The following is a 24441-nucleotide window of genomic DNA, read 5'->3' as shown; positions in this document are numbered from 1 at the left end:
AAATACTTAAGAATTATTTTAATGTAATTTGATAAATACAAAAAATTATACTTCATGAGTTGTTTTATTTTTTCAAATGAATATTAGTTTTAATATTTATCTTAAAAGATTTAAATCACTAAATATGACATTGAATTGATATTTATATTAATATTTTACTTCCATGGAATATCTATATTAAAAGAACAGAGATTGTATTTACTTAAGAGTTATTTTATATAATTAGTATATTTATAGAGAATTAGTTATATGATTTTAATTTAATTTAATTTACTTATATCATTCTTAAATATTTTTTAATTATCTCAATCCAAAAATTATCTTTATAAATGAATAACATGAAATAACAAAATTTCTTAAATTTATAAGAAAAATTTCTAACACTAAAAGACATCAATAAAATTTAAAATCTTAAAATCTTAAAATCAAAAATCTTATCTTCTTGAACAAAATCCCAATTTAACCTTATAACATTTTTATTTTCTTAATAAACTCCTACTAGGTACATAAAAATTATTCCTGAATGAACCAGGTTTTTTAGTGTGTAAGCAAATTTGACAAAGTTACACAATTGTTTAGTATGCTGTTTTTGTTGTAATCCATTGTCGAGACTCGACATCTATGTATTCCACTTTGTTTCCATCTAAAAATATGTCACAAATGCGTTAATTGTCCTGGAGGGAGAGAGGGGGAAGAGGTTTTCAGGGGAGAGCGCAATGAGGAAAAGAGATCTGGGCATCCTCATGCTGGCGGCAATCGCCATATTTTTCTGTCTGCAGGTATTTTCAGTCGTAAGGAAACATTGTTTATATTTCAGAATGGATTTTTTTGGTAGTAATTTATTTACTTAGACAAAAATGGAAAAGTGAAAAATATGTGGAATGCTTTATGTATTTGCTACTGCAATATTGCGAGTTTCTCAAGAAAAATTGTTCGCGTCCGTTGTGTAAAAACAGCTTAGTTGGTTGACTTGTGATTTTTTAACAGAACGAAGGGGACTTTTCATTCAGAGAAGCATGGTTTCATCTGACTGAGGAATATCCATTCAAGAATGAGGCTGAGCGCCTCCCTCCGCCGCTGATAAGCGATCTTAATGGTGACGGTCGCAGTGAAATTCTGGTTGCTACTCATGATGCAAAAATACAGGTCAAATGCTATTACAAATACAGGATTTTACTTTTTATGGATACAATGGTTATAGGATATCTGTAGTTGATTACAGTGCGTTGTTTTTTGTTAAAATTTTAATTAGACCAAGCTGTTTATAATTAAGGGGATCTATGCCATCAAAATCACCAAAGATCAAACCTAGCCCTTACAACATTTTTAATAAGCAATAGCATATACTTAGAACAGAAAAGTTTTAGGCTAAGCTGTTATGACTAAAATTTGAATATCATATGTATGGTTCAGAAGGTTCAAAATAAAACAAAAAGTTGGACGACTTATAAGTAGTGAATGCTCAACACTATCCCCAGCTAAATTTTTTAAGCTGGTTTTTAATTTTTTAAAAATTCTCAGGTGTTTTAAAACTTTTTCTAAATACCGTGACTGAAAAAACTAGAAAAAATTGTAAAGTGGCCGACTAAATATTCGTACTTTTTTCTCATTTTTCTGTGGCTGTTTGGCAAAATGATTAAAAAAGCAAAATTGTGTTGTATGGCTGTATTTAGTAACCTTGATACACAGTATGGCCAAATATTTTTACCCAAAGTTACTTTAGTCGTTTTTTTTTCTATTGGATTTTTGGTTTCATCTATAGCATCTTGGTAAATTAAGAACAGTGGTGTGGACATGTCAAGTTGTAGATCTGCCTATTTGATTCTGCATTAGACAGGTGTTTTGTAGAGTTGTTTTCTGTGTTGCATATACAACAGGTGATGTTCTGTAGGTAGCCGGTCATTAATTTTACTGTAATGTTGACTTTGCACTTTTTAAAAGGTGGATTTGGAGGAATCTAATTTTTAGATGTCCTGTTAACCATGAGTTCAAGGGAGATATTGTAGTAACCCCTACTAAATGCACAAGTAATAGTCACAAAATACTCCAGAAACTATTATACATTCAAAAGTCCACCAATCTGATACAACTTACTGATTTGGTACACATCCTTGAAGTTAGTTATATTGGGTCACGAATTATGTAGTTAGCTAGGACCACATGGGTTTGGTGGTTTACCCCTCCATTGTTATAAGGAGGTCTATTGAAAGGAGTTAAATATCATTGTAATGATATGTGATGTGTATGATATTGTGTTTGGGATCTCTTGGAGATATAGTGTGGATGAGTATTGTATGTGTTATCCTACTTCGAGGGTTATTATATTTCTGCATATATTGGATATTAGGGTATCTTGATCCACATACATCTTGTGTTATGTGTGATCTATCTTCTACATTATCTTACTATAATTATTATTTGTGTGGATAGTAACAAGTGGTATTAGAGCAATGATTTGGGCAAGGGTAAGGATGAAACCCTAAAATTTAGATATTTGTCGATATCTTACAAATGATTGTGAACTTTCCTGTAATTTTGTTACTGGAGTTGGAGGATCATATAAGGAAGGTACAATCTAAAATCCATTTTTTGATCATTAATAGTGAGTGAGTTATTGTAATTTTTTGTTTTCATAAATTTTCTTTCAGGCTGCAAACTATTTTTTTTACATTTCTGGATAGCTCGACAGAACTCATGCAGGGTCAGTTAATTGCATTTTTGGATTTGAGACCGACTATATCATGGATTTGATGTCGTGCCGAGCAATCTGCACACAATGATATTTGAGGTGATTGATGCCTCCACTTATCTTCAGCCCACAATGGTTACAAACCATCAATTCTGTGGTCAGTCTCAGTATGGCATACTTCCAAGTGGCATCCATGTTGCCACTATTAGGTTTCCACTTCTTCATGCCACTCTATATAAATGCAAACCCTGGAATTGAAAAAAAGAAAAACTTATTTAGTCACTGCAAACTCTAGCATTTAAAAAAAATAAATATCGTACAATTGTGGCTTTGAATTTTTGAAAAACAAAATTTTAAATGCAAAATCCATAGATTAATTCAAATCCATATGGAACATGAAAGAACATGTAAGGGAAGAATTTAGAAATGTAAAAGAAATCTGGAAAAGAAAAGAAAAAATTAAATAATACATGGAACTTTTGAAAATTGCTAAAATATTGCTTCCGCAATTGCCTTAAATTGCCACAAGAAGAGCTCCAAAGAGATCAAATGTAGTTGTGAGTGACAAGTGAGGTTGAGCAGGGTTAAATAGACAATTTGATGCATTTTTCAGCATTTTCAGTGGTTTATTTGGTGTGTTTTGTAGAGTTTTGGGACATTTTTGTGCTTGTGGGCCACTTTAGCATTGAGTCCAAGACATGGACTTGCTGAAAACCTGCAAGGACTCATAGGGACTTGTGGCTAGTCCATGGCATGGACTTGTTGAACTTGCAATGCGTTTGTGGGTGAGTACCTCAGGAGCAAGACAATCTGGTCAGCACTTGTGAGTTGTGTGAGTACTCGGCAAGTTTCAGAATCGTGGATATATCATTACATATGATTATGCTCAAAAACTGTTATGTATTTACTATTTATCCAAAAATTCCTTGCATGAGGAAGGATTTGCAGCTTGAATGTGTGGAAGTGGACAATGCCGTATGCAATTTGTTTTTAGTATATATCCATTCGAAGGCTCTTCCATGCTTATTTTAGACAAACCTTTGAACTTTAATGATGAGAACATTGACCTATACAAAGGGACTCTTTGCGAAATGATGCATTGAAATACAAATTATAGCCTCGTCTATGTTTTGAGGGCTTTTAAATTGGGACAGGCTAGAAGCAAGAGAGGATTCGGAAAGCTGCACCACTGCAGGAGTCTTGACCAAGCTTGGGGTATAGAATGAAAATGCTCTAACATATTGGAACACAACTCTTAAACACTTGGTTCTAGTATTGAGCTGTGACGTTGACATAGACAATGAAAACTAATAGATTTTGAGTTTTGGCAATAGCATTTTTTCGATAAGACCATTGGAATTTTGTATTTCTTGCATCATTGCCTCGGTGCTTAAAACAAAACACCTCACAAAAGTTCACATGAAATAGGGTAAGAATCTCAATTAGACATAACACACATTTCTAGTTGAATTATGAAATATATCAAGAAATTGCAACATTTGAATTGCAAATATTCACACACACGCCCATGCACATGCACAAAATACAAACATATTGTTGTCATGTCACCACCCTAGTCCGAATTACCACAGGACTAAATTGTTTTAAAGCAAATTCTTTTTTTGGGGATGTGATGATGTCATCCACATTTGTAAGAAATGCACATGGAAAGCCAACTTGGAATTGAGAGGCTGTAGAGGAGAGGTCCAAGTGACAAAAATATTGTTAGTGTGTTCTCTCTTTGTCAATCTTTAACCTTGGGGCATCCAAGGAATTTTTGAATGAATGAGACCAATCAATTAGATATCGAATAGTCGAAGGATCAATGTTCTATCAAATTAGAGAGCTCTTTTTGAAGAATACATTGCTAAATAAGGATGTCTCTCATATCTTTAAATTACCAAAAGGTTGGAGTGCAAACATAGAAAATGAGCTCAAAGGTACTCTCAAGGCTGTGGGTTCAGTAAACAAACTTAGCTTGGAAAATGCATTGATGAAATACCCATTTGTAATGAATCTTATCCTTGGAGCGGGATGTTTTGAACACTTCCAATACAAGCCTAGTCAATAGATCCCATTGTAGGGCCTATGACCCATTAAGAGACGTGGTATCTGAAAGCGCTGCTTTTCCAAAGTAGAAAGGAGGGCATACCCCCTGCAAAGATGCAATAGAGAGATAGACTAGAAGATATGCCATGAAGCTGAACTCGAAGTGAGTATAATTTGTCTTGATTTCCACATATAATCCTTTCTAGATGAGGTAGAATATGGAGTATTAATGTGTCTTTGTTTCCTAAATTAATGCATCTTGATATATTTGTTTTGAAAGTCAATTTATAATCAATATTAGCTTGGTCAATTTTAAATACATTTGTTGGAATATTTTCCCCTAGCTCTCGTTTAAAAGTTATTGCCTGTATTTTATTGTATTCTTTGGTTCCTTATCTCACATATCTTTCATCTTTTATAATATGCCTATGTCAGGTCTTAGAGCCTCGTGTTGGGAGTGCTGATGAGGGATTTAGTGAAGCACGTTTGATAGCAGAGGTATCTTTGCTACCAGAAAGAGTTCGTATTGCAGCTGGAAGACGGCCTGTAGCTATGTCAACTGGATTTATTGATAGTGTTTATAAGCAAGGAGAAAGAAGAAAACAGATATTGGTTGTAGTCACAGCAGGCTGGTCAGTTATGTGCTTTGACCACAATCTGAAAAAATTATGGGAGGCTAACATTCAGGTCAGTAGTTACATTTTGATGGAAAGGAAATATTTTCTGCAATTGCCTAGAAGACTGGTGTTTTTGTAGTATATTGACTAGTGTACAATTTGATGTTTATGAAATTTCTTTTCACAACTTTTCTGTTCAAAAACTTCCCCTGACTTCGATCAAATGACATTTTGCAGGAGGATTTCCCACATGGTGCTCACCACAGAGAAGTAGCAATTTCTATAAGCAACTATACATTAAAACATGGAGATGTTGGTCTAGTAATTGTGGGTGGAAGGATGGAATTGCAACCACATGTACTTTTAATGGAACCTATCCATAGTTTGTTTCTGAAATAAAAATGACCATTCTTCTGAAAATTCTTATTTTCCTGATGATGATATATTCTTATGCTTGATTTAAGGCCTAGAAGAACTTATCTAGGTTTTCTTGTCTGTGTGCCCTAGTTCTGAACAAGCTCATCAAGCTAGCAAAGCCGTGCTCTGCTTTCCCTTTGTAGTGATTGAACCATCAATCATTATGATATGCAAATTTTCCACGGGTGCACCTCTGGACTAATTCTGTCCTGATAAGTGAAAAATTATGGAGTTATTTTCATAGATTAGGATTAGTTGATTAGGCTTCCTAGCCCTGAACTTGTATCATATTTGTCTTTGCTCATCAAGCTAGCAAAGCCGTGCTCTGCTTGCCCTTTGTAGTGATTGAACCATCAATCATTATGATATGCAAATTTTCCACGGGTGCACCTCTGGACTAATTCTGTCCTGATAAGTGAAAAATTATGGAGTTATTTTCATAGATTACGATTAGTTGATTAGGCTTCCTAGCCCTGAACTTGTATCATATTTGTCTTTGCTGCATGTATGCCATGATCTACAGTTCATGGGTCTTGCAGACAAAGCTTGCATGCAAGTTTTGATTTGAGTGCATTTTTAAACCATGGATTTCTGTTTGGTTGCATTCCAACTGCTAATAAAAGCTTAAATGCAGATGTTGTGCATTTTCAATGTAGTGGGAAACACACTTGCAAACAAATTAATATGTATTCAAATTCTGATTGGTACTTAGAAACACACAGCTTCTTTAGTTTTTAATATACAGAAAATGCCCTATCAAACATAGATTTTGCTGTTTGTTTTAGAAGCTTCTGTTGAAGGTCTAGTCCCTCAAAATTTGCCTTAGAGTTGCATGCATATTTTGTCCAAATTTAAGTGCTCTTGAAACTGGCAGAATCTATAGCCACCTGGTCCCAGTTTGTCTACAAATTGAATGCTTCTCCATTGTCATCTGTTCAGCAACAAAATGAGGATCTTCTGTACCATTATAACTTTGTCAATCATGACAACAATTTTTCTTGTTGAATTGTCAAATCCTCCTCCCCTGCTTACCAATCCCCTTATGATCTTGATGGTCATCCTCCATTTGGTGTAGCAAACTCCTTTGTAGCTTAAAACCTAAATCACAATGTTTGTGTTCGAGTTCGGTGAGGAAAAAATTCAGAACACGTCCATTGGCCAATAAAAATAGTAAAAGACTCATGGTTAAGTTTAAAGTCTATAAATTTGCTTTTTTATTATTTCTATTTTCACTAAAACCAAATCAAGAATTCAAAATTAAAAACAATTTTTTTTTTAAAACCTAACAAATTGGCTAAATATAAAACGAAAAATATTAAAATGATAAAATATAAGACTAGAATTATTTATATGGATTGAATGAGGGAGTGAAGGATAGAGCATCTTGAATTTGGAAGCATACAAATTGGTGGCCTAGGAGACAACATAAAAAAAGAAGACAGGTGTAAGGGGGATGAATAGATTAAGACAGGTGCAAGGGGGATGAATAGATTAAGTGTGGAAAAATGATAGAGGAAGCCAAAGATGACAAAACAAAGATGAAAGATGAGAAAACTTAACTTTATAAAGGATCAATAATGGAAAAAATCTATGAATCAAGAATGGAATTTCAAAAAAGAATATAAAAGGAAATCTTTTTAAGATTGTTTTCAAGATGCAATATAGAAGCAATGGAGAAGAATCACAAACAAAACCAATCCTTAAAAGGCTTTTTTTGAAATCAATACTATTCCACTAGGGGAGCATTCAAAACTGCCATATCAAGGATGCGTTCAAACCCAAATGAATGAGAAGGTTTTGGGCACAAACACACATCTTAAAGAGTGCACCTTTTTTGTCAAAGTGATAAATCCTCAAGAGAGTCTTTGTGCTTGCATATAGAAATGTTTGGGAAATATTGTCAAATTCAGATCGCTACCCAAAGGTTTTTACGTAATCAAATTTTTGAATGATGATGAAAAGCAAGAAGTTTTGGAGGGTGGTCCTTGGTTGATGGATGAAGTGGGTTTGTATTTGAAAGATTGAGAGCCAGCCAAATCTCCTATGTGGATCTGACCATACAATTTATCCTTAGAATATTGGGATCCTTAAATTCTTGCTAGTATTGGAAATCCTATTGACACTTTGTTAAAACTATATGAGAATGTGAAGTGGGAATTTATGCAAGGATATTTGTTTATATTGATATGGCCAGTCCTTGTATAGAGGAAATTGAATTAACACCTATTTTAGGTTTATGGGTATGTAAGGTGGAATCAGAAGGGCTATCAATGGTTTTTGAACATTGTAAAAAAGTAAGGCATATGGGTGTACATAGTTGTAGGTCTGAAATCCCTTAAGCTAGGTTGTTTTTTGAGTACCAAAGGGTGTTAAACTTAGAGCAACAAATCTCTAACTTATGATCAAGTAGGCAACACTAGACCAATTTACTAAGGTGGGTAAGACCTTCAACTTTAGGCTCAACTAGATTTAGTGGGTCTTCCATAGAGGTATTTTCAATAGGATTAAACACAATTGAAGATAAAAAGTGGATAAATTGATATAGTTGTTCTTGGTGTATGGTTGACCCCAAAAGCTATCACTAGGTCAAGAACAAACCTATTTCTATACCTTCTATTAAGCTTATAAGAACATTGCTACATAATAACAAGATGTGGGTATGCACAACTTGATTCATAGAGGGTAAGAACATTTAAGGCGCTCTATGATATTTCTCTAGACAAATTGTTGGATCATGAAATGCATACAAACTACCCTAATCTAATCTATTGGTGAATGATGTTTTCAATCTGAGTGCATGGAGGATTATTACTTCTAGGACTTGTGCCTATTCGTTGGCTTACAAAGTCCAAGCACACTATGAGAGAGAACAAATTGAAATCACAAAGGGCTATGGGTTGTGCTGAAACATACACCACAAATGTGATATTAAATAACGGAACATACTTAGTGATCCATACCTATATTACAAAAATCCACAAGCAATAAATCAATGAAAATTACAAAGCTTGCAATTTTTAGAAACATTCATCAAATATTCATTGCATTTATACTAGTGAATTGCCAAGAGGAAACCCTAAGCTAGAACTTCCCAAAAATTCTATAAATAGAACTTTGGAGACATTCAACTACAAAATTACATGCAATATTAACCTCCTTGTGATTTACAAAAAAATGCTACTCTAACGACAATTGGATTTGCAAGAGTTGAAACCTTAGAAGCTCCCTTAGCTTGTAGTCATGTGGAAATGCGAAATGACTAACCTTCTTTTTGGAAAACGAATTGGCATATATGGCACTTTGTTGATTGCCTTATTGCTTCAAGAGTTGAGGAGGAATTGTTGGTCAATGGATGCGGTGTGCAAGACAAGCTTAGATCTTGCAAAATCTATAAAATGACGGCTTAGAGCTTGCATGGAAACCATTTGCATTAGAAATGTAACCATTGCCCAAATTGCAATATGGCATTCCTCATCCTTTATCCCTTGAAGTACATTTGAATTTGTGTCCTTAAGATGGACAACTTATTCTAGGTGAGAAAATCTCCTTGGAGTAGTTGAGGTGTCGAATTTGGTCATTAATGGTGACTTGGGTCATGCAAAGAGAGGTTGGAGTGAAAAGTGCAACTGTGGGAGTTTTGGGGATCAAGGATTGGAGATACCTTAAACAAATACCATTGTCGGGGAGTTAGAGATTGAGAGTAACCAAGAATTCATTTCTTAAGGCATGCAAATAAGGAGAAGTCCAAGCAAATGATTTTGATGAGATATGTAGGGAAACATGTTGGGGATTAGCATTAAAGGATGCCAAGGAAAAGGTACTTGGGTAAAGGGATAGTTGAAATTGTAATTCTGAAAGGTAACTTATTATAAGAATTAGGTAGTTGGGGTTTAGAGGGAAAGTATGCCAGTATGGAAAAGTGCGAAACACCAAGGAAGGCAAGGGAAAGTGGAGGTTGAAGAAGGTGGATTTTGGGAAGGGAAACTTTGCAATCCCAATAGGAAAGAGGAGTGAAGGTGGGGAATGGATGGAAGGTATCTTGGATGGGAAATTTCGATATCTTGATAGGGACAAAGGAAAAAGGTGAATTAGGAAGGAAAGGCATACCTAGAAGAGAAACTTCAAAACTTTGACATAAGCATAGTTATTAGAAATTTGAACATAAAAGCTTCACACTTGGAACTTTTGAGACCTTTGCAACTTCTAACACATGATAGGTACATGGGGTAAAGGTGGAGAACAACACTTAAGCAAATCTTGATTGAGGGAGACCTATTAGGAGTTTTCTTAGATCAATGGGTGAACAAGGCTTAAAATGCATAAGGGTTATGATGTCAAGAAAAATTGACACAATTAAATGGAGTGGCAACATTGGCTCTAGTTGGGGATGTGTGTCACCTGTAGGCACAACGGGAATCTAGCTATCTTCGGGAGTAGACCACAAAAAGGGAACCAAAGAGGGGATTGAGACAACTTATGCCTCACCATGACCAATTGGGGTCATGACTAAACAAAGATACACACACAATATTAACAAGACAAGACACAACACAAAACAAGGACACAATACGTACAGGGTTGGATCAAATGGGGTGCCAACATTGGCTCTACTTGGTGATGTGTGTAATTTGTAGGCATAGTGAAAATCCAACTATCTTTGGAAGTAGACCACAAAAAGGGACACCAAGGATGAGTTCGGGACAACTTATAGTTCATCATGATCAATAGGGGTTGTGACTACACAAAGACATACACACAATATCTATAAGACAAGACACAACACAAAACAAGGACACAATTGTATAGGGTTGGATCAATTATTACAAAAGAACTGCTAATCCGTGGTATCATGAACCACTAGCCTCAAATTTTTTTGGACAAGCTCTTGAGGTAGTATGCATTGTCACCGTACCCCTCAAAAAATTTATATAGCCTTACCATAGGCCATATACTTCTCCACTTGAAACATTTGAGTAGTAGCCTATTCTATTCTTTCCATAGCAGCACACATCTTTGGAGCTGTAACTCAAATGTTCCGTTTTGATTATTCTTCCATCCAAGGGGTTAGTGCATGTTTTCCAGACAAAATAAAATATCTATCCCCCTTGGATCATCTAGGAGATAACAAAAGGTGGATGCATATTTGAAATTTTCATCATTGAACTCTACTACATCCACACCTGCACTGGTGTTTTCCATGGATGTCTTGTCATTCCATGGTGCACACCTCCATTTATCATCATGTGAAGACCTATCGATTAATGCAATAGGTCTTTCCTACCCACCTTCATTCATTTGGAGCACAATAGTAATAGTGATATTGATGTGGCAGAGGAGAAAAAATGTTAAGGTTGAGAATAATTTGAACTTACCAATGCTTGTGCATCCTTGAGAGCCTCCTTGATTTGTACATATGAATTAACTGGTTCCTTCAAGTGATTGATTCTTCATTAATATTCTCAACAGGAGCAAGGCAAAGGAGGAAATCAACAATGGTCTGACCTCCTTCATCATGATCTCCTAAGAGAAAGTTAGGACCAGCGTCAATGGATTAAACTTCATTTATAATGTTGCAGCTGTCCTCTTCAATGCATATGCATTTCTCTTCCCTTTGTAGGCTGACTTCTTTACATGACAGGTCCATTTGAACATGTGGGAAGGTCAAATCATTTGCATTAGGAATGCAAGGCATGACTTAACTATAAGAAGGAACACGAGGTTCTTCCTTATCTTTGTCTACACATTGTACTTCCCGTGGCTGGCTGGGACTGAACTAGTTGTGCATCATCATGAGCCATTGGCGCATCTTTATTCTTCACTACCCATTGTTGCATTGGACTTTTCCTTCTCTCTGTCACCTATGTAATAATGTTGTTCCTGATCTTATCCTTTGCCCATTGCAAGTTCTTATTGCTGCATGTGGGATTTTGCTTTGATCTAGTAATAGTATCATCACTTCATGCAAGCACATGTTATTCTTGCTGGTATTCATTTTTTACATGCATCACTACTGCATTGGCGTGGGCTGTTTTGTCTTCACACGGTGGTTTGGACTGTTGCGATAACTACATGAGTTCCTATGTTGATTACTATGATTAGGCAACTCATACTGATGTGGATCAGCATTATGTTCACCTTGAAAGCTTAAATTAGCTGCATCATAATCACCAGATTCATCTTCTCCTTCCATGGAATCATATCTTCATGCATCATATTGATCATCCTCATCTTCATAGTGCTTAGTATAATCTTCCTCATAAGCAGGTTCTTCCTCTTTGCTCATTGAGAGGGCATTTGCACTCATAAGTGCAGCAAGTTGATCTTCTTGCAACCCAAGTGCTACAAGAAGTTGTTGATGTTCTTGTTCAAGGTGGTACTATGCCTCTTCTTTTTGTTCAACTTCTTCTTAGTATGACATCTTGCGAGGAATAGGACATTGGCTAGCAACATGTGTTTCCACATCCTGATGTCTCATGCCAAAGTTTTGTACATTATAGGATCTATCCCCATTCATTGTAACAATAATCATATGATTTCTTTTTAATTGAGCCTCCTACAACTCAATCATTGCCTTTTGGCATTTTGCTTTTGAGTTTCCTTTGATTTAGCAATTCATTCATTTTGTCATTGTAAATGTATCACATTTTGAGAGAAGTGGGATATTGGCAAGCAAGATGTAGATCATAGTTTTGATTCCACTATCTTCCGCCAACGGTCATATAATCCCCCCTTATTTCATAATCAGACCTATGGATATATCTATGTTTTATGAGTATGCTATCATCTGAATCTTTAGAAGTATATAGGTGTTGATCTCTTGAATCAATGAATAAACAATTTCTACCGAAAGTTCCTACTTTTGAATCTTGATAGGTAGGTTTGAATGACTTACCATTATTTTGAGCTTCCCATGATGGATGCTGTCTTTGTGTAGGAGCTGAAGCTTATCCTTAATGGCAGTGATCCAGGTAGCATAAAGGGGCAGCGGTTAAGTAGAAGAGACTCCTCTTTTAGATAAGATGGGTAAGGGATGTGATTCCTCATCCCTTTAAGAACTATATAAGGTAGATCAGCAAGTAGGGAGAAAGGCATCAAGGAAGACAATCAATCAAGGATAAGCATTATTGTAATCTGCAACCTACATTCACCTAATCAGATCAGTGATATATATATGTGTGTGTGTGTGTGTGTTCGTGTACACACACACATATACATATACATATCAGTGATATATATACACACACACACACACACACACACAAACACACACACACATATATATATATACATATACATACATATATTAACATACATATATTAACATATACATATATATAACATATACATATATGTATATAAGTATATAAGTATATAACATATACATATATGTATATATGTATATTGTATATACATATACATATACATATATGTATATATGTATATACATATATGTATATATGTATATACATATATACATATATACATATTGCATTAACTTTACAAGCCTTATGATCCAAGATACAATCTATTTTTTTGAGTATTTGATTGATGTCTTCTTTCTTAGGCACCACGATGGTGCCACTAAAATACTTTTCATAGTGACTTACTCAAAACAAACCAAGTAAACTGAAATTGTTATTGTAACTTGCCTAAGTCTAGACCTCACTTTGGTGAAAAATTGTTCAAGAAAATCACTGTTTTGCAGTCTTGAGAGCGAACTTAGTGATAAATACAATTTTTCAAAAGTTCCTTCAGAAAAGCTTCACCTCAATTTTGTAGTGTATGTACTTGAATGTTCCCTTCGTAAACCTTTTAGATTTCAGAAATAAAATAGTTGGTTTGCAACCTTTGAAGTGAATATAGGGGAAAACTTAATTTCAAAACAACTTTTTCAAAAAAGCTTCACATGACGTCAAATCTAGATTGTAGCTGCTTCAATGTGCCCCTGAGCAACCCTCTAGATTTCATAAACAAATTTGCACTATTGAGTGAGAAATGCCCTTGACAACACAGTCAACGAAACCCCTATACTGCCTTCTTTCTTGCTTTCTAGGTGCTAAGATCATGATCTGATACCACTTGATAAGTTCCATACATATAATAATGGCAATAAGAAAATTTAGAGGAGAGATCATACACAACACAATAAATGTTTGTTGGCCAAGATGACCTAATATCTGATGTATTCAAAAATAAAATAAACCCTTATGGCAGGGCAACACCATACAATACTCATTAAGGAAGAAGCCGCTCCATGCTAGATTTCCAGAGATCCCAAATACATATACAATACTCTTTGTATATCCTTACAATGATATTTTTTTCTTTTATATAAACCTCCTAATAAGATAATGGAGGGGTAAACCACTAAACCCATTTAGGCCACTCATTGCCTAATATAATTAGCTACAAAAGTTGTCCATGTGATCCAATGTGACTAACTTAAGGGATGTGTACCACATTTTGACATCCCCATCAACTTATGTACATTATAATATCATAACCCTAGGTTCATAACAGAAGGAGACTTTTGTAACTCTTGAAAGATTATCCTATTCTTATTGAAAAGCTTGGAAATCCTTGGCATTTGGGCCTGCTGATCATAGGGTTTTGCTTACATACAATATAGATGTATCATAATTGAAATACCTCTTTTTCAGAATCTTTGTTATTAGGATGGATTTAAGGATTTGATGGTATACTCATGAACCCCCTTGATCGAATGAGAGTAATCTATCTTGTGGGTTGCTAGAGTTCCACTTGTGTACATCTGTTGAACATTTGAAACAACAATCAATTCTTCAACACCTATAGCATAGAAGTTCTCCCTAAGGTTATAACCAGGCAACATGGTCTCAATATTGTGCAGCACACCTAGACATTCGAAAGTTGTGGTGCAAGGGACTTGTATCGGCAAGCTTTTGTACTTTAAACGATGGAAACCCAATTTATGAACTTGCTTCTTTTCCAAAATGTTAAGTGTGCTGCCAAGGTTAAACATGACCAACAGCTTAATCTTTCCAATATGGTTAAAAAATGTGAAGGTCGCATTGTGGTCCAACCCTACCATTACAAGAAGAAACTTTAATGGTTACTTTATATCTGTTCTAGATGTGGTTTGGTCGTTTGGCTCACATTCATCCTTAGTTTGTTGAGGAGTGCCACCATTATCATGTTTTGGCTTAGACTCAGATGGACACACATTTTCAACCATGTAATATTTTTTAAAGATTACAAACATGGTCCTTACTCATGGGTTGGGAACACATACGACAAGGATTTGAGGCCGATAGAATAAAATTTGGGGTTGACTGGCATTTAAAGATTTTGAATTGGCTCGTTTTCAAGTTTTTATATTGATTTCATATTCCTTTTCTCCAAAACTTGAAATCTTTGTCCTAGTTGCTTCTACATGGGTACATTCTTTCCAGCCATAGGAATAGCATTTTCTGTTATTTTTCTTTCAAACATCCTACTCTAGCCTAAATTTTTAGAAGCATGTTGTAGATATAGATATAGCAGCACCTTGTAGGTGTACATATCAAGCAGCCCGTCTTTGGAAGTTTGGACTTCAATTTTGAAGCTTGGAACTTCCCTGTTTATTCATGCATCATAATGTGCTATAACTTGTGCATGAGTTCAATAGGGTATATTTTGCCCGATTTAAAATCTTCTCTGAGTTAGTACATCAACCAATTGGTTAAAGCTCTATCTAGGGTTTTGGGAGAGCCACTTGTCTCCCTTGCTATGGCTTGTTCCATCTAGGTGCTGCAAGGTAAGATTTAATTTTTATTCATGTCATGACTGTTGCACCGTGAAGGTGATCTTTATGTCACTCAACCATGTGTGTGCCTTTACTTGACTCCTAAATTTTTACAGTTGAAACTTCATTGCAGATTAAAAGAAGCAAGAATCAAGAAAATGCCAAAACAAGGGGAGAGGCTCTAAAGAGTGATCCAATAGAACACTCCAATGGAGTTTGACAAGGAGGTTTTTATGATACAAAAGGCGTGGTAAGGATAAAAGGATGTATGATAGTATACATGTTAGAAGTACGGTTGCCATTGCACCAAAAGATCGACCTGTTAATGCCGATACAACCACTAGACTTATAGAATCCACAGGAGGCAGTTAAGCCATGTCACAAACCCAAGCGCTGTGCTGCATAACACAAGGAGACCAAGGGCGCACATTTTGCAACAATACATTTTCAAGGCTCAATACCACTAACATTTACTAGTGGAAGGTGAGTCCCAACTAATAATCAGTGCAATGTTCAAAGGATATACTTCTAACTAGAAGCTGAAGGGTGCCCTCAAAGAGGCAAGTTATCTAATTCTGAAATTTTATTCTGTCAAGTTTCACTACTACTTTATTGAGATCAACAGGCCAACGGATCTCTTAGTGAATGCAGAAATTCATCAAGATCCGATAGATAAGATGGTTAGTTTTCAAACAGAATGTGAGGGCTTGCAATCCCTTCTTCCCTAGGTTCTTCTAACTCCTAAGCTAGTCCTCTTTTTGCATATCAGTATTTATGTGCAATGTGTAGACAATGCTCTAAAATCATTACCACTTATAGTGCCTAACATAAAGTTTTATCACTTTTCTTGGCGGTTGAATTGGCTTTTCATGTGATTGTTGAGTAGGTAGTAGGGTGGCTACCTTTCTAATGATGATTGATTTTCACTCATTTTGAATGGTGGTACTAATGACTGACATCTGCTTATCCAATTGGATTTATCATTTATGATAAATTTTAATTCCTTTGCTGGACTATGTGTGCTTTTGACTCATTTCGTTTAGTGAGACTATTCTTTGTGAGTGTGTCTCTGTCTCTATTTCTTTTCAAATTTGTTTCTGCAAATTAATCCAGAAACAATTGCAAAAGGAAAAGGAAGAAGTTAGAGATACTCCCTACATTGGGAAGTGTCAGACAAAAGACTTGGGAATGTATTTTGGGCAGAGGATGCTGGCATTTTGGGATTAGGGCAGTAGTATAAGTTGATGGAATTGCAATTAAGATTCACAAATGCAAACATACATCCATAAAAGTGGATTTCTAAGAAAGAATTGCTTGCTTGGTTTTGCTCTTGGATTTTGGATTGTGTTAGCAAGATGACTTTATATACTTCCTAGTTTGCATGGCAAATTCTTTTTGAAGAAAAGTCAACTGATGAACATAATATGGCTTCTTTGACAGCAGAATTAACCTTGCTAGTAAGAAGATTTGAGGCTGTGATATCCCATTAGGGAGAACCAATTATGCATATCCATGACATTTGTGTGAAGCTATTTTAGAGAAAAATGTGTTTTGAGCTCTAGGGTTGCGCACGTGTTGAAACAATTGCCATATCTCAAGTGGATGGGAATGCATGTTCATAAGTAGGCCAAGGACTAGGAAGTCAGTTGGGTAGCTAGAGTACTGCCAGTCAAAGACCAAGTCTGCTTTGCAGATCGGAATGAAGTAGACTTGAAAATTGTATTTTGGAACTCATGAAAATCCAAACACAAGGTGCCCGCTTTTGACAAGTAAATACCTTTTCTTTTTTTAGTTCCTGCCAAGGCAGGATACTATTGCATCCATGCATTTCTATTTTTTAATTAAGTTGACCAATCAGTGCAGAGAATTAAAATTTTAAGACAAAAATTCTCTAGTCTATTTTTAATTTTAATTTTAAATAATTTAAAAATATCATTTTCTCCACTTCTTATTGATTAGAGTAGGTGGAAAATTCAATTTTTCCAATTTTTTTTTATAAATTTACATGCATTTAATTCAAACAAAAGATTATTACTCTTTAAAAAAAGTGAAATGACATAAATTACTAATAGTCTATACTTTTGGGTGAATATGAAGATGACATTATAGGCAATCGTACATTTTCTGCTTCTGATAGATCAAACGCATTTATTGAAAGTTCCATCTTAATACATAACCCCGGCCATAACCACTACTCTGAAGCCCTTGCCAATAAAATTGCATGATTTCCTTAACAAATCTGTGCCCGCTGGCTAAATTTTCTAACCAGCGCTGATCTGTTCAATTCCATATGGTACCAAAAATTATGGAGCTTTCATAAGCATGTCTCGAAAGGTCAAAAAAGTTAGCTTATAAAACCTTTAGGTTGCTCTAAAAATTTGGCTCCAAAAATATAACCATACGTGGGGATCTTAAAATAAGTCTAAGTCAACTTTTTTCTTTCAGAGTTCATAAACAATAGCTCCAAAAATGTATGTCCAAATTTATTTTAATTTTATTAAACAATTTTTTGGGGACATTAATTATTATTGATTCAAACCTATTTCTATCCGAGTTTCTTATAGTGTCCATTACCCTATGTAATATTTCTAAATGAATATAAAAATAGATTTATTTTTAAGTAATTTTTAAAAATAATAATTAATGAATTAAGATAAATAATTATTCTTAACAATAAAATTGTTATTTTCATATAATGATTATTATTCAATTACTTTTATATGACATTTATTAAATAAATTTTTATTTAAAAAATAATATTAATATACAAAATGATTAATTATCAGCTATCTTTTCTTATCATAAAGTAATTTCTATTAGTAACATAATTACAATATTAAATATATTTTTTATAAATATTTACTTTTTAGCTGATTCATGGTAAATTAATATTGAACAATAAAAATTGATATATTTATTTAAGAAGTACTATCTAACCCAGTTTTCTTGCAATACTACGCTTTTATTGTGGTTATCAAGAAAGTGCAATAAAGTAGTCCACTCCATTAATGTTCTCTAGTTCTCCAATTTGTGTTTGCAAATTAAATATATATATATTTTTTGAGACATTTTAATTAAGATCTAAAATCTTTTTTATTTTAAACTTTTCAAATTTAGATTTTTATAATCCTTAATATAAAAACATATATAAATAATAAATAAAACGCATAAGGACTTAATTATATATTTATAATTTTTTATATATAATTTTATTCTAAAGTATTAATAATTAAAATATTATAATATTTAATTAAAGTTTAAACTTTATTATATGATAACACTAACTTCTCTCCTCTCCTCTTCTTGTCTCTCTACCTATCTCTACCATTCTAGGTCTCCCCACCTCTCTATCTTCTTATATACCTATCTCTCTATCCTCTATCCTAGTGCCACATATACCTCTATTTCTCCCTCTCCCTCTCCCTCTCCCTCTCCCTCTCCCTCTCCTCTATCTAACTCTTCCTCTCTACCTCTCCCTCTACCTCTTCCTCTCTATCTCCCTCTAACTCTTCCTCTCTATCTGTTTATCTCCTTATCTATATCTCTCTATTTTTTTCTCTCCCTCTACTTCTCTCTATCTATTTCTCTCTGTCTTCCTCTCCCCCTCTATCTTCAATACTTTTATTTGTCTTCCTCTCCCTCTCTATCTTTAACTATACTTTTATTTATTCTAGACTAACTCCGCTAATGGCAGGAACATGATGCTTTGCATCCCTTGTTAAAAATGGGAAAGGGATTTGCTTAGATCCCAACTTTATTGTTTAAAAAAATAAATCCCCAAGTGCAATCGTTTTTCATAAATATGTTAATTATCATTCTGTAAAGTTCAATAGGTGTTTTTGTGTGAAAAGATAATAATTTTTGAAGTTATTTATAAATTTTTATTTGCTCACATGTTTTTGGAGTCATTTTATTTACATTATAAAGTAATAGGAAATGGAAATTTTTATTATTTATCTTTTTACTTTTTATTGATCTTCTTTAATTTTTTTTCCCACAAAATCTTTCAAATATGATCCTTTTTGAACACGAACAAATTCAAAACTAGTGATTTAGGTTCACATTATTGTTGCATCTGCATTGCAACTGATGATAAAAAAACTGTAGCACCAAAATTACATTCTTGCAAGGCATGTGCTTGCTGTTTTTATGCTTAATTATTTTGAAGATGTTGAGCTTTTGGTGATACGTATTTCCTTGTTTCTTTATAGCTTTTCTTAGATCCATTTGAAGAAGCAATTATAGCTGAAAAGAATGCAGAACGTCATCAGAGAAGTGTAGAGGAGAAAGAGGTAATGATTTTCTTGAGATCTATTAATTATATATTTTGATATTTAATGAAAATATTTGTGATAGAATCATCAATTATCTATTTTGCTAGTTGGAATCGCATTATTGAACCTTTGATTCATCTATATGATATTTTAAGGATAAAGGTAGCGGGTTTAAGGAATCCTGTGCTTGGAAATATTTTAGTGAGATGCCAATTCACAGCTGGTTTAGCTTATTAAATAGGGAACATAAAAAATATGATATGAATTTCAAAAGTCAAATTTTTACATCTGTTTTTTCTCCCACTGGGAAATCTCCATTCTTGAGCTTCAAGCATATTCTCATTCCAAGAATGTTGTCCAAAATAAAAGCCAGGCTTCAACCATTATTTATTGCAGACTTTCTTATCTTTCTCCTCTATATAATTCAATCATTAAAAGGCCTTACTGCATAAGATTTTTTTTATGCATAAGAAGTCTGTTTAGATTTTGATCCCAAGTATTACAATTTTTAATGAAGAGCAATCATTTCCACTTTGGCATAGTTATCCGAGTTTAGCTTTGTCTCTATGGATAGAAAAGGATGAGTATTAACCATCCTGCAATTTGCTGCAGACCTGCCATTTTATTTCTTCCCCCTTAGATATGCTGGTATAGGATCTCAAAATTCGCTTCTACAATCTTAATTTCCTGACTGGTATTGCTTATTTAGTTGTTATTGAACTTCCCATTTTTTTTATCACTTCAATAATTCGCATCGAGTCTCTTTTGACTTGAACGAAATGCCATCCTTTGTCCATAGCTAATTTGATTCCTTCTCAAACAGCTATTGTTTCTGCCTTATTGTTATATACAATCCTTAGTTTACTGAATTTACAGAGGTTGTTCATCATCATCTTTAAAGATCTTTCCTCCACGTAATTCTAGAATCCCCTTAGTAGCTTCATAAAAAATGAGCTTTCATTTACACATCTATAGGATTTTTCAGCTCATTCCCGTCGAAACCATTATTGTTCATCTTAAACAGCTTCCATTTTTTAGAAATTGCTTATTTTCTCCAGATGGCTCATTTGATTTGATATTTCATGTGTGTTGACCAATTATGATACTGTAGCCCCTACCTTCTCCTACATTGCCCACATTGCATATTGTCGCCTAAAGTTTCCACAGTGATTCAAGCATAGTTTTATAGCAAGGTTGCACCAATATGGGGGTGTTAGCATTTTTGTCATTGATATCTAGTAGTTGCCAATCTAATAAAATCTGAAGAATGAAATGGCAAAGAACAGATTTGTTTTATTGATGTTTAAAATTTAAGCACAAACAAATTGAATGAATGCTGAAAAGAATAGACATATCTTCAATCTGTATCTGCACACTAAAACTTGGTCTGCAAACAGCTCGATAGAATGTTCAGTTTGATCAGTTTGGTGGTCAAATCTTAATCTACAAACAAAAATGAATTATAGAATGCTCTTACAGAATGTCTCAGAGAAACATGAAATCTGGTCTATATTGTGTTGGCATCCATCACAATTCGTTTGTTTGATGGAAATCAGGTCTGCAAGACAGTAGTATGAAATGTATTTTTCAGATTGATGAAATTCTTTTATTCTTCCTTCATTGATTTCTATAAACTTCTTCATTACCATCAAAAACAGATACAAGTCTTGGCACGTTTTAAAAAATATATAATGCTTAACTTTTTCAGTTCAAGTATGATTGGTTGACAGTTGTAACTACTGTAGTTGATAGTTGTATGTGGCAGTTAAGATCCCCTAACTGATGTGGCAGTTATTCAGTCAGTTAAAACTTCCTTGCCAATGGAAGCATTATATTTGTATTGCTTGAGTTCGATGGAAGAGGGCTGTGTGCATTTTAGTTGGCAAAAGGGTGAGAGAATGTGTGAAAATCGCTGGACAGAGACGTCTTGTTTAGTCTGTAAATTCGATGAGAGAATTGTAAAGATACATCATTGATAAAGAGCATTAAGTCTGATGTGAAATTAGTAGTGAGTGAGGAATGTTTTGACTGAGATTGTGAAAGCAATAGGTGTGTGTGCCGTTGAGAAAGAGAGAACATATATTTGTAATAAAGGAGTGCAAAGTATTATGATTATATTGACAATTTGGAATGGTAGAGTAATGATTGTGCTGTGGGTCAGATGATCAGTTTTAATTTGCAGGTTACTATTATTGCGACAGTTGACAATACTCCATTTTGAGAAGTTGTGTTTGCAGGTCTCTGTTATTAAGAAGTGCATCATTACTCAGATTATCTTAAGGTTAATTGATATTTAGACTGTAAAAGTTTGTCTGTATACTTCTATTGTTATAAAGTGTGGTGCATTTGAATTTGAAATCAGTAATATTTTTTAACTTTTACATTCTTAGAGTTGGTGCTTCAGGAATGCTGAGTTGGTGCTTTAAGAATGCTGAGTTGGTGCTTAGGTTATTGAATTATGATTTGAGAAGTTGGTGCTTTGATAAGGGATTTGGTGGCTCCTTGGGATTGGTGCCCTAAAAGATTGTAGACATTTTAATTGTGAGGCTGGATTAGGACAGTAGATCCTAGCAGTGTTTCTCACAGTGGTTTTTCCCATCTTGGGTTTCCATGCAACTTTTGTGCATTGTCTTCATTGTGTGGTTGCATCTCTTTCTGATTTCAGTTTCAATTCCTTTGAGTTTCAGATTGAAGCTTCTCAAAGATCATCAAAAGTTTAAATTTGTTAAGGATCAAAAGTTTATATCTTCTATTGATTCACCCCCCCCCCTTAGTAGAAGAATTGTGTTCTATAGGGGGTACTTGGGGACTTCAGAAATTGGTACCGGTATTGGTACAAGTATTTTTCAAAATAGGAGATAGGGTTACTTGGAGACACCAATTTTTTTTTATATAATTTATAGAAAATTTGAAAATAGGTGTATATATGTAAAACTAAATATGAATATAAACGAAGTGTATAAGGAAATTGAAGGCAACGACCCAAACCAACAAGTTGAACCTTTCAACACTACTAATTTTTTTGCTATTATATGTGATTATACATATGAGAATGCAAATATAGATTATATATATGAGAATATGAATATAAACATACAAGAGAAGAAAGAAAACGTATATCATAGGAAAATTCTTGACTCTCAAGGGATCTAATAAAATTCATCCCCATTGTGTATACCGCAAAGTCTACATAAAGGATTTAAAAGAACAACAAGAAGAATATAGAAAATATGAATATCTTTTGAGTTTTGCATCGAATTGCAAATAGCCAAATGGCAAATACTCATGATCTTGTTAGCTTGTGTTGACTCTTGCCTTGTGCTGGCTCCTGTTTTCCCTTATGTGGTGTGTTTATTTTCCAGCTTCCCGGTGCATTTAACTTTTAATTTTTAGGGATTTTTGTTTTATTGGTGTGGGAGTCAGTGCCTTTTGTGTGGGAGACCGCAGGAGTCTTCAGGAGACCCTAGTTGAAAGTGTTGTTTGTAATTAGGGCTGGCGGATTCCAACATTGGAATCCGCCTCCATCATATAGGGCCAGGCCCAATACTCCTCGGCTCCCACCTAAAAAGGCTCCCACGCTACACTTAAACATATCACGCCTCCTTGATAGGGCCGACCCTATTCAATTCAATTAAAAGGAATTAATAATTAATATAATTAATAATGTTAATACATGAAGGCTGACATGTTAAAAGGAAAGAAGTCTCCTATAAATGTGACTCTTGCTTCTCATTATCATCGTTCCAACTCAGGCAGATGAAAATTTTATTCAGTGAAAAGCGAACTTTATATTAAAGGCATCTGGCAAACAGCGAACTCCATTAGTTAGCAGCAGATCCTCAACAGTAGACAGCGAACTCCATTAGTTAGCAGCAGATCCTCAATAGGAGACAGCGAACTCCATCAGACATCTGCAGATCCCTAGTTAAAGGCAGTGAACTTCAGATCATCAATAGAAGACAGCGAACTCCATTAGACACCTGCAGATCCCAAATTAAGGGCAGCAAACTTCATAAGAAGCTGGAGACCATACATCGAACTTCATAAGAGGCTGGAGATCATATGTAATGTTCAGTTGAAATCAAAATCATAATCAGATCTGAGAATCCTTTGGCTGGGTTTTTCCTCCTAGGAGGTTTTCCCAGGGTAACTGTGTTTTGTCTTTTGCATTTCATTTCCTTTATTATGCTTAAGTTTGGAAAACAATAAGTTAATTAACCTTATTCTAATTTTCTGAGTTTTATTCAATCTGAAAGTACTAAAAATAACATGGTATCAGAGCTAATTGGTTAGATGAATCTTCAGATTTAAAATTCAGTACACCTTTATTTCCAGATTGCTGTAGCTTTTGCAGATCAGGTCAATGGGGCTGAAAGTTGAAGATAGGCTTGATGGGAATCTAAATTTTACTGCATGGAAAGTTCGAATCAAGTTGGCTCTTGAGGAAGAAGATCTTCTCCAATTCATTGAAGCGAAAGAGCTAACTGAGCCTTCGGATGCAGCTGAGTTGAAACAATTCAAAAGGGATGCTATCAAGGCCAGGAAGATTCTCATTGATTCAGTCAAAGACCACCTCGTCACCTCTATTGCCTCATTCACCACTGCAAGGGAAATGTTCAACCATCTACAAGG

At 34.5% G+C, this 24441-nt stretch overlaps 1 protein-coding gene across 2 annotated transcripts in view; it reads left to right on the top strand.

Annotated features, from left to right (window-relative positions):
• The first annotated feature begins 520 nt into the window (after nt 1-520).
• Nucleotides 521-24441, top strand: part of LOC131074672 (uncharacterized) — a 147351-nt gene continuing 123430 nt past the window's right edge. Inside the window, exons 1-5 of one of the 2 annotated variants that reach the window (XM_058011346.2) lie at nt 521-779; nt 988-1146; nt 5174-5425; nt 5593-5712; nt 19747-19827. In XM_058011346.2, coding sequence (XP_057867329.1) covers nt 717-779; nt 988-1146; nt 5174-5425; nt 5593-5712; nt 19747-19827 — 675 coding nt within the window. In that variant the 5' untranslated portion in view covers nt 521-716. The remainder of the gene's footprint in view (nt 780-987; nt 1147-5173; nt 5426-5592; nt 5713-19746; nt 19828-24441) is intronic. The other variant, XM_058011345.2, reaches the window with a different exon arrangement.

This window comes from Cryptomeria japonica, chromosome 4 (assembly GCF_030272615.1).
Source record: "Cryptomeria japonica chromosome 4, Sugi_1.0, whole genome shotgun sequence".
NCBI lineage: Eukaryota > Viridiplantae > Streptophyta > Pinopsida > Cupressales > Cupressaceae > Cryptomeria > Cryptomeria japonica.
The sequence above is the reverse complement of the archived record's forward strand: the minus strand, read 5'-3'. Positions and strand labels throughout refer to the sequence as shown.